General features: G+C 34.9%; 1 protein-coding gene across 2 annotated transcripts in view; it reads right to left on the bottom strand.

The window, feature by feature from the left end:
- The window catches only part of LOC145673474 (nardilysin-like), a 276,674-nt gene extending 260,091 nt beyond the window's left edge, over positions 1–16,583 (bottom strand). For both annotated transcript variants that reach the window (XM_081743202.1, XM_081743203.1), the window contains exon 1: positions 16,255–16,583. In XM_081743202.1, the coding sequence (XP_081599328.1) occupies positions 16,255–16,550 (296 nt within the window). In that variant the 5' untranslated portion in view covers positions 16,551–16,583. The remainder of the gene's footprint in view (positions 1–16,254) is intronic.
- Between the last annotated feature and the right edge of the window lie 1,100 nt (positions 16,584–17,683).

Raw genomic sequence — 17,683 nt, 5'->3', positions numbered from 1 at the left:
CCAGGTAACAAATTCTGAAACTGGGCTTCTATAATTGGATCTGATTTACCCGACGTGAAGAATAGTTCACATTTAGAAGGATTAACTTGCAGACCTATCTTCTTAGATTCTGTAAATAAGAAATTTAGATCTTGTATAACCGTATCTGGTGAGCCCCCTAATGTGCCATTATCTAAATAAAATAGATTTATTTCAGAAGAAAGCAAGCGCACTATTGGGTGGATTGCTATGCTAAAAATTATCGGTCCAGCAGGGTCACCTTGTTGGCATCCTACTTGTGATGAAATAGTTCTATTTCCATAAAATAACAATGATAGGCTAGAATAGCTCTGCCAGAAATATGGACATAGTTGAGGTACAAATAGTTTCACTTTCTTTAACATGGAGTCTCTTTCGACTGAGTTAAAAGCATTTTTGTAATCTATTTTGAGGACTAACTTGTTTGAATCTACATTTGCTTTTATGAATGTTCTGGTAGCGTGGATGATGGTCTCATTGCCCTTTTTTGTGGCAAATCCCAATTGACGAGAAAAACTTACATTACATTACATTACATTACAAATTAACTTATTTTTAAATAATAAATCACTATTAAGAAATCCGTTTTGTATTTTTAGAAAATATATTTTCAGACAAAAATTTTGTAACCATCTGGGAAATGCTTGTAAAATTCTCATACATTTTCCTTCTTTTTGTCAGGGACGTCAAATTGAACAACGAGTGTTATTAATAAATATAAAAATTCCATAACCTTAAAAGAGTAAAAGAAATAATCAGTTATAATGATATAAAGACAAAACTTTTTGGGGAAGTTCAAAAATAAATAAAAAGTTGATATCTGGCAACACTGGCACTTCTAGTAACTTAACGTGCAAGACTGTGGAAGGCAAACAAGTTGTATCGCTTTTCAAATTAAGTGAGGTAACTGAAAATTCCAGTTTAAGAAATTCCCTAGGGGGAGGGATCTTTTGTCCCCCTAGCCCATGGTCTAACTGCAATAAGTAATTTATTCTAAAGGTACATGATTGTTTCCTAGTGAACGAAGTTTCAATTCAAAATACAGTAACTTTCAAGACTGAACTTGATTTTTTTTTTAAAGCAATCTACTTGAGAAACAACGTTCTCAAATTAGAGGGGTCACTAATGTTAGGGATGAAATTCTCTGTTTTTCCATAACTGCATTGAACTCGGGAATATTTTTTGTCACCATCAATCTTAGGTCCGATTCCACATTAAGACGATTTCGCTTTCGAATTTCAATACTGCAAAGGGCAGAAAAGGTCTGCTCACGTAAGTAAATAGTAGGGAAAGGCATCAAATGTTGCAAATGCCTTTTTAGACAATTCTTCATACTCACAGCGCTCACACAAACCAATTTGAGACAAACGTTACTCGCAGTGGCGGAGAGGTTTTCCATTTTTTTTCTATTTATTTTATTTTTTTTTAGAAATCCCAGAATTGGGGGGAGGCTTGATGTTTATAAGCATAGGAATAACTAACATTTCATTTCTTTTTCTTTTTTTTAAAAAAAAAAAAATCTGAAATTGGTGGTACGGTGGGAGCTTTCCGCCACTTGAAGATGAAATCCATGAAATTCCGAGGCGTCGTGCAGTTAATATACAACTGCTTTTGACAAAATGCCCTAACAAAGAAGGAATTTCTCTCACTTGAAGTAGACCTGTATAACAGTTGACCAGCTTCAGGGCAGAAATTTAGTAAAGTAGGAGAACATTTAAATCTACAAACGTAGGTATAATTTTTAATTGATTTTTTTAGTAACTGAAAAAAAATATTTCTTGCATCACAGCTGTGAGTTCTATTTTATTAAAACACATTTCACTTTTTAGGTGTCCCAGGTCTCCTGGCTAGGTCCCACGAACCCCCAGGACCCCACTTTGAGAACTATTGGATTAGATTGATTAAATGGCCAAATATTCAAAATTTAAATGTTATTGACCGGCTTTATTATTGAATAAGTACAGGATTTATTACTTTTTCATAAGACACAGGTGTATTTGTGTACCAATCTTTAATTTTGGGAGGGGTACATTTCTTATTGTCATATCAATAATTGGTAATTGTTCTTTGGGTAAATCATTATGATCACGTGATCAGTTATTGACCTATGATGGGATTAGGAGTCCAGGACATTGGTACATTGAAACTGTAGGATAATTTGAGAATACGTCATTGGTATTGATTATTACAGCCAAATATAAACGTAAGCAATACGATGTACCACGTGATTGACCTTGATGAGGTAGTGTACAGGGATACATAGCTCACCTTATTGAATCTTATGACTCATAGTCTTAAGGGAATACATGCTACAACACTGGCAAAGTTATTGTTGATGCAATTTGATTGGTTGATCACTATCTTTCGTGCAATCTGATTGGCTGATCACTATCTTTCGTGCAATCTGATTGGTTGCTGATTTTCAAATCTTTGCTGCATTCAGTTTTTAAGTTTTGTTTAACATTTAAAAATCTTGGTTTCGTTCAACATTTTGGACTCACTGATAAATATGATCAAAACCGTTTATTTGTTAATCGAATAGTTAAAAATCGGATAAAGTTTGACGGTTAACCGTGAAACGTAAATTTTTTTTAGTTTGAAATTTTTTGTTTTAATTTTTTTGTTTCAGAATTTTGTTTGAAATTTGTTTCAAAATTTTTTGTTTGAAAATTTTTTTGTTTGAAATTTTTTGTTGCAAAATTTTGTTTGAAATTTTTTTGTTTAAAATTTTTTGTTCGAAATTTTTGTTTTGAAATTTTTCGTTTCAGAATTTTGTTTGAAAATTTTTTTTTGTAAATTTTTTGTTTGAAATTTTTCGTTTCCAAATTTTGTTTGAAATTTTTTGTTTCAAAATTTTGTTTGAAATTTTTTTTTGTTTCAAAATTTTGTTTGAATTTCTTTCGTTTGAAATTTTTTGTTTGAATGTTTTTCGTTTCAAAATTTTGTTTCAAAGATTTTTGTTTGAAATTTTTTGTTTCAAAGTTTGGTTTGACATTTTTAAAGTTTGTGCACTCATTAGTAAAGAACCGGAACTGTTTAGAACTAAAACCTCTGGCAACATTGTGGTGCAATAGTACACGTTAGAACATGATGCAATAGTACACGTCAGAATATGGGGTTGTACTTGAAATGAAAAAAACACAATTCATTGAAATGGATCATTTTATTACACTCCACATACATCCATACCAGATAGTGGTTCTGGATATTGTCGATACAATGTATTTTGAACTTCTTGCACTAGTTTGTCTTTAGCGTATAATTTTAATTCCAATTGAAGTCTTTTAAGGTCTATTGCGATATCAATTGGTGGAAACTCAATGTTCATTTGATCACAAATAAACTGTTTATCAATACAGGTATGCACCCACGAACGATGCTGACAACCATCACAATATCACGGTTCTTTACTAATGAGTGCACAAACTTTAAAAATGTCAAACCAAACTTTGAAACAAAAAATTTCAAACAAAAATCTTTGAAACAAAATTTTGAAACGAAAAACATTCAAACAAAAAATTTCAAACGAAAGAAATTCAAACAAAATTTTGAAACAAAAAAAATTTCAAACAAAATTTTGAAACAAAAAATTTCAAACAAAATTTGGAAACGAAAAATTTCAAACAAAAATTTGAAACGAAAACAATTTCAAACAAAAAATTTACAAAAAAAAATTTTCAAACAAAATTCTGAAACGAAAAATTTCAAAACAAAAATTTCGAACAAAAAATTTTAAACAAAAAAATTTCAAACAAAATTTTGCAACAAAAAATTTCAAACAAAAAAATTTTCAAACAAAAAATTTTGAAACAAATTTCAAACAAAATTCTGAAACAAAAAAATTAAAACAAAAAATTTCAAACTAAAAAAATTTTACGTTTCACGGTTAACCGTCAAACTTTATCCGGTTTTTAACTATTCGATTAACAAATAAACGGTTTTGATCATATTTATCAGTGAGTCCAAAATGTTGAACGAAACCAAGATTTTTAAATGTTAAACAAAACTTAAAAACTGAATGCAGCAAAGATTTGAAAATCAGCAACCAATCAGATTGCACGAAAGATAGTGATCAGCCAATCAGATTGCACGAAAGATAGTGATCAACCAATCAAATTGCATCAACAATAACTTTGCCAGTGTTGTAGCATGTATTCCCTTAAGACTATGAGTCATAAGATTCAATAAGGTTAGCTATGTATCCCTGTACACTACCTCATCAAGGTCAATCACGTGGTACATCGTATTGCTTACGTTTATATTTGGCTGTAATAATCAATACCAATGACGTATTCTCAAATTATCCTACAAAGTTTCAATGTACCAATGTCCTGGACTCCTAATCCCATCATAGGTCAATAACTGATCACGTGATCATAATGATTTACCCAAAGAACAATTACCAATTATTGATATGACAATAAGAAATGTACCCCTCCCAAAATTAAAGATTGGTACACAAATACACCTGTGTCTTATGAAAAAGTAATAAATCCTGTACTTATTCAATAATAAAGCCGGTCAATAACATTTAAATTTTGAATATTTGGCCATAAGAGGAACACCAATGGGTCCTAGAAAACGTTTACCGAATTTTGTTATTTGATAATTCCCAAATTTAAAAGGGAACATAAACATATAAAGGTAATAAACCATATAACGTGCTAAATAGATGTCAATAACCTCCGAAATTCGATTTTTGGTAGTTCTTTACCCATGAAAGGGAACGATGTGGACCATCCAAATTTATAGTGGTACATATTGAAGTCCTGTACTATGATACCAAATGCTTATATTAAAACAATTTCTAAAACCGAGTGGATGAGCCAAGATACCCCTCCCAAATTTTTCAAGGGGTGCGTCAATGTACCCATGTCTTATGATAGGAAATGAACCCATATACATGACCATATAACCATATAAGGTAATAGAACCCCATCAAAGGGAAGAAATTGGGCCAAAAACCAAACGCATGGTACAACATATTGCTTATGTTTATATTTTAGTAATTTTTACCCATGAAAGGGAACAAGATGGACCACCCAAATTTATCATGATACATGTTGAGGTCATGTACTATGATACCGAATGCTTAAATTGGAAAATTTCCAAAATTTAAGGGGATATGGAATGGACCCCTATACATGATCATATAACCATATAAGGTAATAGGACCTCATCCAAGGGGATAAATTGAGCCAAAACCAAACACGTGGTTGTACTAAAATTTGGCAATTTCGTACCCATCAAAGGAAACGTGGTAAACCACCCAAATTTATAGTAATATATATTAGGGTTCTATACTATAATACCAAACATGTAAAAAGGGGCAATTTCCAAAATTAAAGGGGTGGGCCAAAGTACCCCTCCCAAATTTTTAAAGGAGTGCACAAATGTACCTATGTCTTATGATAGGGAATAGACCCCTATACATAATCATATAACCATATAAGGTAATAGAACCTCATCCAAGGGGATAACTTAGGTAAAACCAAACACGTGGTACAACGTATTGCTTACGTTTATATTTTGGCAATTTGTACCCCTAAAAGGGAACGAGGTGGACCACCCAAATTTATCATAATACATGTTAGGGTCCAGTACTATAATACCAAATATATAAAATGAGCAATTTCTAAAATTTAAGGGGTGGGCCAAAGTACCCCTCCCAAATTTTTAAAGGAGTGCTCAAATGTACCTATGTCTTATGATAGGGAATAGACCCCTATACATAACCATATAACCATATAAGGTAATAGAACCTCATCCAAGAGGATAAATTGGACCAAAAGACCAAACACGTGGTACAACGTATTGCTTACGTTTATATTTTGACAATTTTGTACCCCTAGAAGGAAACGAGGTGGACCATCCAAATTTATCATAATACATGTTAGGATCCGGTACTATAATACCAAATGTTTAAATTGGGCAATTTCCAAAATTTAAGGGGTGGGCCAAAGTACCCCTCCCAAATTTTTAAAGGAGTGCACGAATATACCCATATCTTATGAAAGGTAATGGACCCCTATACATGACCATATAACTATATAGGATAATAACACATCATCAAAGGGAATAAAATCGACCAAAAACCAAACACGTGGTATAACGTATTGCTTACGTTTATATTTTGGCAATTTTGTACCCCTAGAAGGGAATGAGGTGGACCGCCCAAATTTATCAAGATACATATTAGGGTCCTGTGCTATAATACCCAATGTTTAAATTGGTCAATTTCCAAAATTTAAGGGGTGGGCCAAAGTACCCCTCCCAAATTTTTAAAGGAGTGCACGAATATACCCATATCTTATGAAAGGTAATGGACCCCTATACATGACCATATAACTATATAGGATAATAACACCTCATCAAAGGGGATAAAATCGACCAAAAACCAAACACGTGGTATAACGTATTGCTTACGTTTATATTTTGGCAATTTTGTACCCTAGAAGGGAATGAGGTGGACCGCCCAAATTTATCACGATACATATTAGGGTCCTGTGCTATAATACCCAATGTTTAAATTGGTCAATTTCCAAAATTTAAGGGGTGGGCCAAGTACCCCTCCCAAATTTTTAAAGGAGTGCACAAATATACCCATATCTTATGAAAGGTAATGGACCCCTGTATACGCCCATATAACTATATAAGGTAATAACACCTCATCCAAGGGGATGAATTAGGTCAAAAAACCCCGAAATTTGAATTTTTGGCAATTTTTTACCCATGAAAGGGAACGACATAGACACCCAATACTGATAGAGGTACATACTAAGGTCCTAGGCTACCATACCAAATTTTTAGATTTGGCAATTTCCAAAATTTAAGGGGGGTGGGGGGGTCCTATGTACCCCTGCCAAAATTTTCAAGGGGTGCATTAATGTACCTATGTCTTATGAAAGGAATGGACCCCTATACATGACCATATAATCATATAAGGTAATAGGACCTCATCCAAGGAGATAAATTAGGTCGAAAACCAAACACGTGGTACAACGTATTGCTTACGTTTATATTTTGGCAATTTCGTACCCCTAAAAGGGAACGAGGTGGACCACCCAAATTTGTAGTGATCCATATTAGCGTCCTATACTATAATACCAAATGTTTAAATTGGGCAATTTCTAAAAATGAAGGGGTGGGCCAACGTACCCCTCCCAAATTTTTAAAGGGGTGCATTAATATTCACATGTCTTATGAAAGGTAATGGACCCCTGTATACGCCCATATAACTATATAGGGTAATAACACCTCATCAAAGGGGATAAATTAGGTCAAAAACCCCCGAAATTTGAATTTTTGGCAATTTTTTACCCATGAAAGGGAACGACATAGACACCCAATACTGATAGAGGTACATACTATTGTCCTAGGCTACCATACCAAATTTTTAGATTTGACAATTTCCAAAATTTAAGCGGGGTGGTCCTATGTACCCCTGCCAAAATTTAGGGGGTGGACCAAGGTACCCCTGCCAAAATTTAGAGGGGGTGGTCCTAGGTACCCCTAGGTCATTGACCCCGGGCCAAGGTCATTGACCTTTGACCTATGACGTCACAAAAATTTTTGCTGACTCGACTAGATATAACGGGGGGACTACTACTATAATCAATTGTAATCTTGTTCCTCATAAAAGGTTACATGTAATCACAAATAGCAAGTATTAGAGCGTACATGTTGAAATCGGAAGTGAACGGGGCACCAGTGACCCTAAAATGGAGTCCACTATGAATTATTAAAGAACAAGAAGTGGTTCCTCCGTACATTACCATATTTATTTTTTAACGTTTAGGATTTTAGATTTTTGAGCTTTCGGCATCGAACGCCACTTAGCCCGTCACGTACATGAGGGATGACGTACCTCGGCGAGCACACTATCCGGGGAAAGGGAAGGAAAGAAGCGGCCTGGGACCTAGAAGTTAGGTACCACCCCCAGCATTTTCTTGGTGTGAATGAGGAAAACCCAGGGAAACCTCGTTCAGAATGACTGGCTTGAAAAAAGTTTTCCACTTTTTCTACCGAGTGCCTCCACCAGGAATCGAACCCTGGACCCCTCGCACCGAAGGCGAAAGCGTTAGCGGCTACGCTAAGCGGGACCACTATATTTAACATGTTTTTGTTTATTTATTGATTTTTTATCATTGAGTGTGTAACGTGAGAGTAAAAAACTCTCTTCTTCTTCTCCTTATTTAGGGCCCCACATCTTGTTTCCAGTAAATCCCCAACCAACGGTGTGACATCCATTGTACATTTTGTTTTTCAAATCTATATAGACTTTTATAGTCATGCACATCAGAGTCTCTTCGAACTTTTCTTCTTGTCTACACATCCATAAATAAAGCCATTTCGACCCACTCTAATATACTGTGAGACAAGTGAATTAGGTATCGTACTGAGGTGGTTCACAAAATTTGGAGATTAATCTCAGCTAGTTGAGATTATACTCAATTTTATGCATACGAAAAATGAGAAATCCCAGTTTGATTCATCAGTTCATCAGTTCCGAGCATTTAGTCAAGTACCTGAGATTAAATTCGAATGACGTCCCGTTGTCTCGCTTTTTATGCATACAACCTTGAGATTAATCTCAAACTCTTGAACAAAGAGTCAAATCTCACTTTTATGCATATCACCCAAAGTTTATCTTGGTAATGTTTTCTACTGCCCGTTCAAAAAGTTGTCGTAGGGTTTGAATTTGACTGTCATAAGGTCTTTGCTAACTAGCACGAGCTGCCAGTCTCTTTATTGAACCGCCTACTCCATTGCAAGGTCCTTTTCCATGTTCTATAGCCGAAAAGTGCCACTCTCCTCATTCTCCTTTCACTTTAAAATCTGCCTCATGAAAGCAGAGATTCAAAAAGTTTTTATTTTTGTATTGCGCGGCAGACCCATCGGAATTTTTTTTAAAAAGAATCTTGTTTGGAAGTTTTTGAAACTTGGATGTCAGAAATGGTGTAAACAGTCTTTTTTGAAAGGCGTAAACAGCAACTGTATTGTGCTGTACACAATCAGAAACAACTATATAATTAACATGTTCAACTTTGTTTTCCTGTTTGAAATATATAACAAAAGGATGGATTGTGACCTGTTGGCTTGTCCAGTGATAGCCCTGTGCTTCATCTTGTATAGTTTTCAGAAAAATCACAGATAACAGCAAATTCTGATTCTCTGAGATTTTCTTTTGTATAGTTAAAAAAGGCTGATACTTCTTAACGAGGAACTACATAATTTATATGGTCTACCCAACATTGGTAGGGTCGTCAAGTCTAGGAGGCTTAGGTGGGCTAGAATGTAGCTAGAATGGAAGAAAGTAGAAACGCTTTCAAAGTCTTGACTGGAAGACCAATCGAAAAACGACCATTAGGAAGACCTAGGCGCAGATGGGAGGACAATATTACGATGGATCTCGCAGAGATTGGAATACCAAGTAGAAACTGGATGCAGTTAGCTAAGGATAGAAGTCAGTGGAGAGCTTTTGTGAACGCGGCATTGAACCTCCGGGTTTCATAGACCATAGAGTTAGTTAGTTAGTTTCTATAGTTAAAAAAGGCTCTCTGTTGCTTGACAATGAACTCATGCCTACCTGCTGAAGCTGCTTCAGTTCGTTTGGTTTGTTTAGGCTAAACGTCCTTATGTAACAGCGAAGTTATGAAGGATTGGACATATTACTTGAAGTGGCATCTGAACCATTACTCAGTTTCCAGTTGAGAGAAATTTTGTCGGCTCATTGGAACCCCTTAATTACAAGGGGAAAATTAGATTGAACTAACACATATGATTCGACATATATGAAAACATCACTATGAAATTCACACGATTTGTGGCATTTTTGCATTTATTTTTTACATCAATTGTTTTTTTTTGAATACAAAAAAAAAAAAACACCTGGTTTAAACCAGCTATATGTATAATTTTTTACAAACCACGTTTATTTACAGTAACATTTTTATCTGTGAAATTTGTATTAAAATTATTTTAAAGTTCAAAAGTATCAGCACTTTAACTTAGCTTTAAGTTAGTTTTTAAAGCATGAGGTAATAAGTATTGTCAGCAAATTGCAAGCCGGTATGATATGTTTTAGACCCATTATTGTACTCTTCATGTTATTGTTAATATTTATTCCAACAAGTTAAAAAGATGCATTTTCGTATTTCTCAGCTAAAGTCCGCATTGAATATTGTAACGTTAATTCCTCATGGGGTCAAATTCGACCCCACACTTATCTTAGCAGTAATTACATTTGGTAATTTATTTATTTCATTGATTTTGAGTTAATTAAACGTTTTAAGTAATAGTAAGGCATCCCTGTACATAACCGATATAATTATCAATATTTAATGCAAGTAAAAGTGTAAGGAATATAATAAAATATATCATATTGGGGTCAAAAAAGACCCCCAAGCGGACTTCCAGTTAATAAAAAATATAGTGTTACTTTTATTTTTTTAAACAATGAACCCATTATCATCTCAAATTCATATTTTGCCAGGTACTTTAGAACTATCTATTCATGGGATTAATTTCAAAATTTTAAAATATGTACTGTGAAGTATCTGTGTAGTAACAGTGATGTGACTATGAGATGACTGTGAACTATTGATTTAATTTGTTAAATACCATTTTATCATTTTACGATTATCTTCTACAGAATCATGAACTCTTTAAAATTCTACGGAATAAAAACTTTTTATTAATGTTGTACATTTCCAGACAGCTTGTATAATCATGTATTTGTTAATTCTCGCTTTTGAAATTGTTAATAAACGCGACTAGTTTCCTTCTTACCTTTCCGCCTAGCTTGACATTTCCTAGTTTACTGAACATCAGACTCATCGTTTTTTGATTAAACAAATCCACGGACGATACATCGACAAGGGGTATTCGCCACAAGGTTTAGGAAGATGCAGGATCCTGGTGAGAAGCACATCGCACCATTGGAGGACGGCCGACTCTATGTCTCGAGAATACCATTCTGTAGGTTCATCGCCACAGACACATTTGTTTGACATCTGAGTAGTGGAATGAAGGTGTAGGAGAACATCATTGAAGACGTATCGTAACGAGAGAACTCGCCGGCCCTGGCAGTCCAGCAGGATTAAGATTCAGTCGTTGGCTAACTCTAGTATATCCAGGCTCCTCCAGGGAAAACCATTCATCATGCAGATAACCAGGACAACACCAGTCTCATCGGATCTGTCAGGCTAGTGCTCATCTTTTAGTCATAACCTATCTCTCTCACTCTCAACTTTTCCCCAACTAGTCATTTTCAAAATTAAAACATTTGAATTTTATTTAAATTCAACCATAATTTCGCAGTTAAGTACCGTGTTGTGCATCAGTTTCATACCCAACTGTTACATTATTCTATGAATATTTTTAGAGATTATTCTGAGCTACAATTGATGGCACAGTACTTTTTTGAAAAATTTTGATTTTGATTTTTTTTTCTTTAATCTGTATTAGCCTATATGATGTTGTATATCACAGAAAAGGACATGAAAAATGCTGTATAACGACACCTCAACCAGTTCGCTAGCTCAATTAGAAGAGCTGCAATTCCAATTTCAAAATACATTGAACATGGTACTTTGGGCTTTTTCCCAAATTTTACATAGCCCTATTTTCAATACCGGTCGAAATATAAAGCTGAAATTTGATATGAACAGTACCCCTGTGCAAAATTTCATGACAGTCTGAAATGGTAAGGTAAATTTTGTAAATGCTGATTCAACCTGGAACGGCTCTTCTGCAATTGGTATTTTGTTTAGTTAATAATTTGAAATAGTTTACTTTGTCGTAATTCACCTAACTTGTCCTCTGGGTGGTGGACCTGTTTTTTAGAACCTTGCTCACAACGTGCAGACATACATCATAAAAACTATAGAAAAAAACACACCAACCCACTTGTGCTGGGTGACTACTAAACGCAACAAGTATATGTAACCAAGTCAGGCAAGGGTCAAATGCATGCGTGCGTCCGCAAGTAGAAGGCGCGTTGGTTAAGGTGTGTGTATGCTATAAAATATAGTATATAATGTTCAACCGAATTCAGAAACGTTTTCACGTGTGATTAGCGTATACTAAGCGTTTAGTGGGTAAACTTTACAATATACGTTCCAGCTGCGAATCGATAAGCACGGCAACTTTAAAAAGGGTATACTAGAGTAACCTTAAGGTAGGGTAGAGTATAATGGGAGTAGGAACGGGTTAACTTAAGGGACATTACTCGAGCAGACTGTTCTACAAAATTTTGACACATTTCTAGCAGAACTTGCACTAAATGAGGAGCTCCATTATCACTTGCAGATTGACTGGATTATGTTGAGTAGAAGGGTCCAGAAGCACGTAAAAACATAAAATTTACAGAAATGGATGATGCAAGTACTTAGACCTAACGTAACCAAATATAACCTAACCTAATCTTAATAGAAATAAGCGAAATTCTATAATTTATTTGAAGATTATGCTGGACCCCTATACTAACATAATGTAACAAATTAATCTAACCTAACCCAAACTCATCTAACCTAACCTAATGTGAAAACCTAACCTAATGTGAATAGAAATGACCGAAATTCCACCATTTTTCAGAAACCGTTGCTGAACCAATTCTGCTAAACATTAGCCGATTGACTTCAGGAGGACTTACCATAAATGTGGTGTGGACGTATGGCATAAAAACGGTGTGAACATATGCATAAAACATAAACCTACTAGGTGGGTACTAAAAAGTACGAGTGCTATCTAACCGGGTCAAGGTAGGAGCGCAGCAGGGAGGCCCGAGGGGTAGTGACGAGTTGCGTCCGAAGGGATCAGGCACATCAGTAACGGGGAAAGGGGTAGAGTGAGACAAGAGCTTTTCTTGGTTATTTGTTGCATGAAGTTCGAAATGACGGATGTGGAGACATGCAGCTGCTGATCTTCCTCTGTCACCTTAGTAGGCAAATGGCTGACGCAAGGATACAGGCTGTGAGAGAATTCAATGATTTTCAATTAAGCCAAGTACATTTTCTGTATTTCCTTTATGTCTGAAGAAATGAAAGTAAATGAAATAATTGAAGATTAATTTCAGACCATGAAATGCTTTATTATTTGTCGATATTTATCACAATACTGTTAACAGTTAAACTTTTTTCTGGTTCCGAGGAAATACGATTGACATTGATAATATGCTATTGGGGTACAGTGAGGCACTTCATTCAAACAAATTAGAGATGTGTCCAGAGAAGAAATTATTGGCTGAGAAAAGAAAAATCAAGAAAACAACAAAGAGGAAACGAGTACAAAATTAAAAAAGACGCCTTCTTGACTATGAAGTCGATCCAGATGTATAGGAAGAATTGGTCGAATTGTCCTTGTCAGATGAGGAAATTGAATTATTACTCGAAATTGGCCCAGATGATTTTAAAGACTACCATGGAAACATAAATGAGGATGATCATGTTCTCGCAGAATTTCACTGTAAAAAGGACATTTATTATATTGGATGGTTCTGAAACTAGATAGTTATAACAATAACTATATAACATAGTTAGCTTTCTGCGAAAAAGTGGGAAAATGTATTTTTTTCCAGCTGTTCAGGATATTGCAACTGTACACGCAAATTACATCAAACTGAAGTTACCATAACCGCTAACACATTGCAAAACAAAACGTCAAATGTCATCATTTTCTGTTGATTTTCATCTTTTGGTATACGTTGAACTTCGTAAAAGAGAACGAAACATTTAAGTATGCGTATGTCTTACTCTACTTTAATAGTGGGGTACAGTGAGACAAAGTGTCATATTTTGTTTATGAATAAGTAAACCAGAGATGATTAACATTAAACCAAAATAACCACTATTGTATGATAGCTTAAACTCCAACATCCTGTTCAGTTTTTGTTTCATTTTAATATCTTATATAATAGAAGAGTTATTACCTACGGAAGAAAATGTCTCTCACTGTACCCTATTTTCCCCTACGCATAAAGGAAAGTGGAAAAGCATATTTACACATACAATGGGTTAAGTGCTGTATCGCCGGACCAATTTTAGGAAATTTATTGGGTCAATTGGAGGATTTATTTAAGTTTGTGAGCAAGAATGAGTGAAAGTCAGGTAAGAAGAATAGTAAAAGTTAAGAAAGTGGTTGTTTTTGAGGTTGTAAGAGGCACTGTATATGGAGGCGGATGTACTATTTCGCGGAGAGGTACACTTGTTTTACTATACGGATCCATAGATTGTAAAATGTACAGAAAAAATTGGGCAAGTATTTAATTTGCCCATTTCATGTCGAGAACAGAACTCAATCAATCCCTGCGGGGCTTCTAACCCGTTCCTACTACTACTACTACCACTACCCCTACTACTACTTATACTATGGATCCGTATAGTAATACTGCACTCTTAATGTAATGTAATATAACGTAACTTAATGTAATCCAACCAAATATAACCAAATGCAGTACGTTTTCGTACTTTTTTTCGATTCTCAAATTGGTTCGGCGATACAGCACTAATGCCCATACAATACTTCCACTATCAATCAAAATTCAATTGCACTGACAGTAATTATTTATATTCACACTCATTTATTCACGAAAAATGTTTCACATCGTATTTTACCTATAAATTTTCTATTTCGTAAAACCGTCTATTCGAGTGAACCCGCTTAAGGTTAGGGAAGTTTTGATCTATTCTCATAAAACTAATAGTGTGTAATTTCTCGTTTCTTAGTGAGTATATCAGCTGGTGCAGACATTGTAAAGTAACCTCGTTTGACTAAAGCATGATGTTAAATTCCATGTTTAGAAACACACTGGTTACCGAATGTCACTCGCCATTTAGCTATATAAAGAAATCCCAGTCACGACTGTACCACAGAATTTTCTAAACACATTAGGATTAACCAAGGTAAGAATTATTTTCTTACCTTTATTTCTCTCTTAGATTCAGATCATCAATAAGATGTTACTTATTAGATTTTTGCATATAATCACGGCATTTATTACCTCCAGCCAGCTTTCAAGATGATAATTTCTTACGAATACGTTTGGTAAGCTTAAATTTGCTTTCGTTCACTTACGTAGTACATAAGTTTGGGGCGGAGGGGCATATCGGAACTCAAAATTGTTATTTTATTGCTGGCCAAGTTCAGGCATATCATATTTTTTAAAAATTTATGGGTGATATTCAATACTTTGCACGGAAAGACATGTTTGTAAGGAAGAAATTTCTGCCGGCGGCAATATTAAATACTAAATAACAGAGCTGTGTAGTGTTAATAGTGTAAAACAAGTAGAATTGATTTACGATGGTTAAAATAAGTGAGTGCATATGACAGATTACTGAATTATATAGCCCCATAGCAGAACATGCCGCGATCTGCGATGTGATCGCAGAAAATCTGCCGTGCCTGTGCAGAAAAATTGGCAGATGCCTGCTATGTGCAAGTGTCTTTTTAAATGCACGGACGACTCGCATAAATATAATCTGATTTTTTTTTTAAAATAATTTACTCTCTGTATTTATATTAGATATGGACAGAAATTAGTTTGTTTCGCCTTGGTGTTATTATGCAACAAGGTTATGCTGGAAGTGGTCACATAAGCTTAAAGCGGAATCCAAACCGCTTCTCGGCTTACATCCAAGAGATTTTTTTTTTTAACCAGCTGGTTTAAACCAGCCAACCCTGCCCAATGGTAACTCTTTACTTTCGGCAAGGCAGTGATATGCTGTCACTGTTAATATTATTCACGGGTTGTCACTGATTCTTTGTTGTTCCTTATTCACATAGATATTCGTCGCTAATGGTGCAATGGATACACATAGTATTACCAAGCGAGCGCCAGCGAGTGAAGGCGGGTTAGAGCCCCGCAGGGCACGTTATTTTCTGTCTTTCGTTCTTGGGAACTGTAACTGCGGGAGCCCGTTCAGATGAATCGGTTTCTGTCACTGCCTTACCTAAAGTAAAGACTTGCCCATACGAGTTGAGGCCTCTGGTATTGGACCACGTGGTCTGTAAATCTTCAACAAATGGCAACCGTAAATTCATTCCAGAGAGGTAAATGCCTTTCCTAACGTTAAATTTAGTCTCACACAATTGCATAGTACACTCGCTCGTGTAAGTTCAATGCTCGACTTTTGGTGGCTAGTTGTACTACCTGCATAGTATAAAAATCGTGCAAGAAACAACCAAGTTTTAAGAATCACGGGCTTTGCAACTTATGATTTACCATTTATTTACCTGTATTGTTTTTTGTCATTAGGTGACTGACGCGGTGGTGTCAGAACTTCGGTTGATCTTCCCTGTTCTGTTTTGGTTATGTTAGACTCAGTTACGGTTTGAGCCATTGCTGTGATGCTATTGTCTATTTTTTTCACACTAAATATGTCGCTATCATCTGATGTGCATTTTCCAGTATGATATGTAGGACATCTTTTTACAGAAGTTCTAGAAACATAATTTGTACAATATGAAACATTGGATAATAATTTTAATCTATTTCCGACAAAAATGTTCAATAAGTAGCAACAAAACATTCAAAACTTTAAACAATGTAGCCAGAACAGACAACTGTGGTGCCAGGCAGTGTTGCCAGATCTTGAGATTCAAAAGTAGCGAGGTTGTGCTCAAAAAGTAGCGTATTTCAAGTATTTGTAGCCCAAACATGAAAATGTTTTTTAAAGGTATACAACTTTATCATATCTATATCTATCTATCTATCTACATACATATATAATGGAAACATCTGAAGTTGGAAACAGTGGTGGCGTAAGGCAAACTGGGGCCCGGGGGCCAGTGGAGTAGATCGGGGCCCCTTCATGAACAATCATGATTTATTCATTTCTATTTTTGCCATTCATTTGTATAATCATTCTTTCTGTTTACTCCTCCCCTTTCCCGCTGGTGTGTGTGTTTACACCTTCATAATCTGGGATGTATTAAATAAATGGGGATGATATTCAGCATCCCTGTCTATTTTTTAATGCTCAGAACCGCCTTCAGGCTGGTATCTAACACTGAAACCGGACCAGGACTATTTTGCATATTTTTTTTCTATCATTGTATATTTTTTCTTTTTTATTTATTTTTAAACAAGGACAAGATAGAAAAGGGATTAGGGATACGAATGTAATGGAAACTACTATCCACGACAGAAATAACATAATCTTAAGAAGAAACGAAACGCAACAACAAAGAATCCAGAATTTATCCTACATCTATACTATCCTAGTTTAAATATGTACTGTAATTAGATGGAATAGTGGAAGTAATGGTCCTAATAATACATTTAGAGACAAATTTACATACAAAATGTAACAATGAACTGATATTGAAAAGATTGCAAATAATAATACAATCGATGCTATTTCTAAATGTAAGCTCTATGTTTTCTAGAATTTCCTCGTTCAGTTCCCGCCTTTGGTGTTTCCCGTGTGCAATTTCTCATATGGTTAAGTTTATTCATGGTTTCTCACATATCAAGTTTATTCTATATATATATATATATATATATATATATATATATATATATATATATATATATATATATATATATATATATATATATATATATATATATGTTTTATTTGATTAGTTTTTCTCTACAGTTAGCCCCATTCACTTTAATATTCGGTTTCTCTCCATTGCTGATCATACTTAAACACTTTTT

Source organism: Thermobia domestica, chromosome 16 (genome assembly GCF_964235325.1).
Source record: "Thermobia domestica chromosome 16, izTheDome1.hap1.1, whole genome shotgun sequence".
NCBI lineage: Eukaryota > Metazoa > Arthropoda > Insecta > Zygentoma > Lepismatidae > Thermobia > Thermobia domestica.
This window is presented reverse-complemented; position numbering and strand designations above follow the sequence as displayed.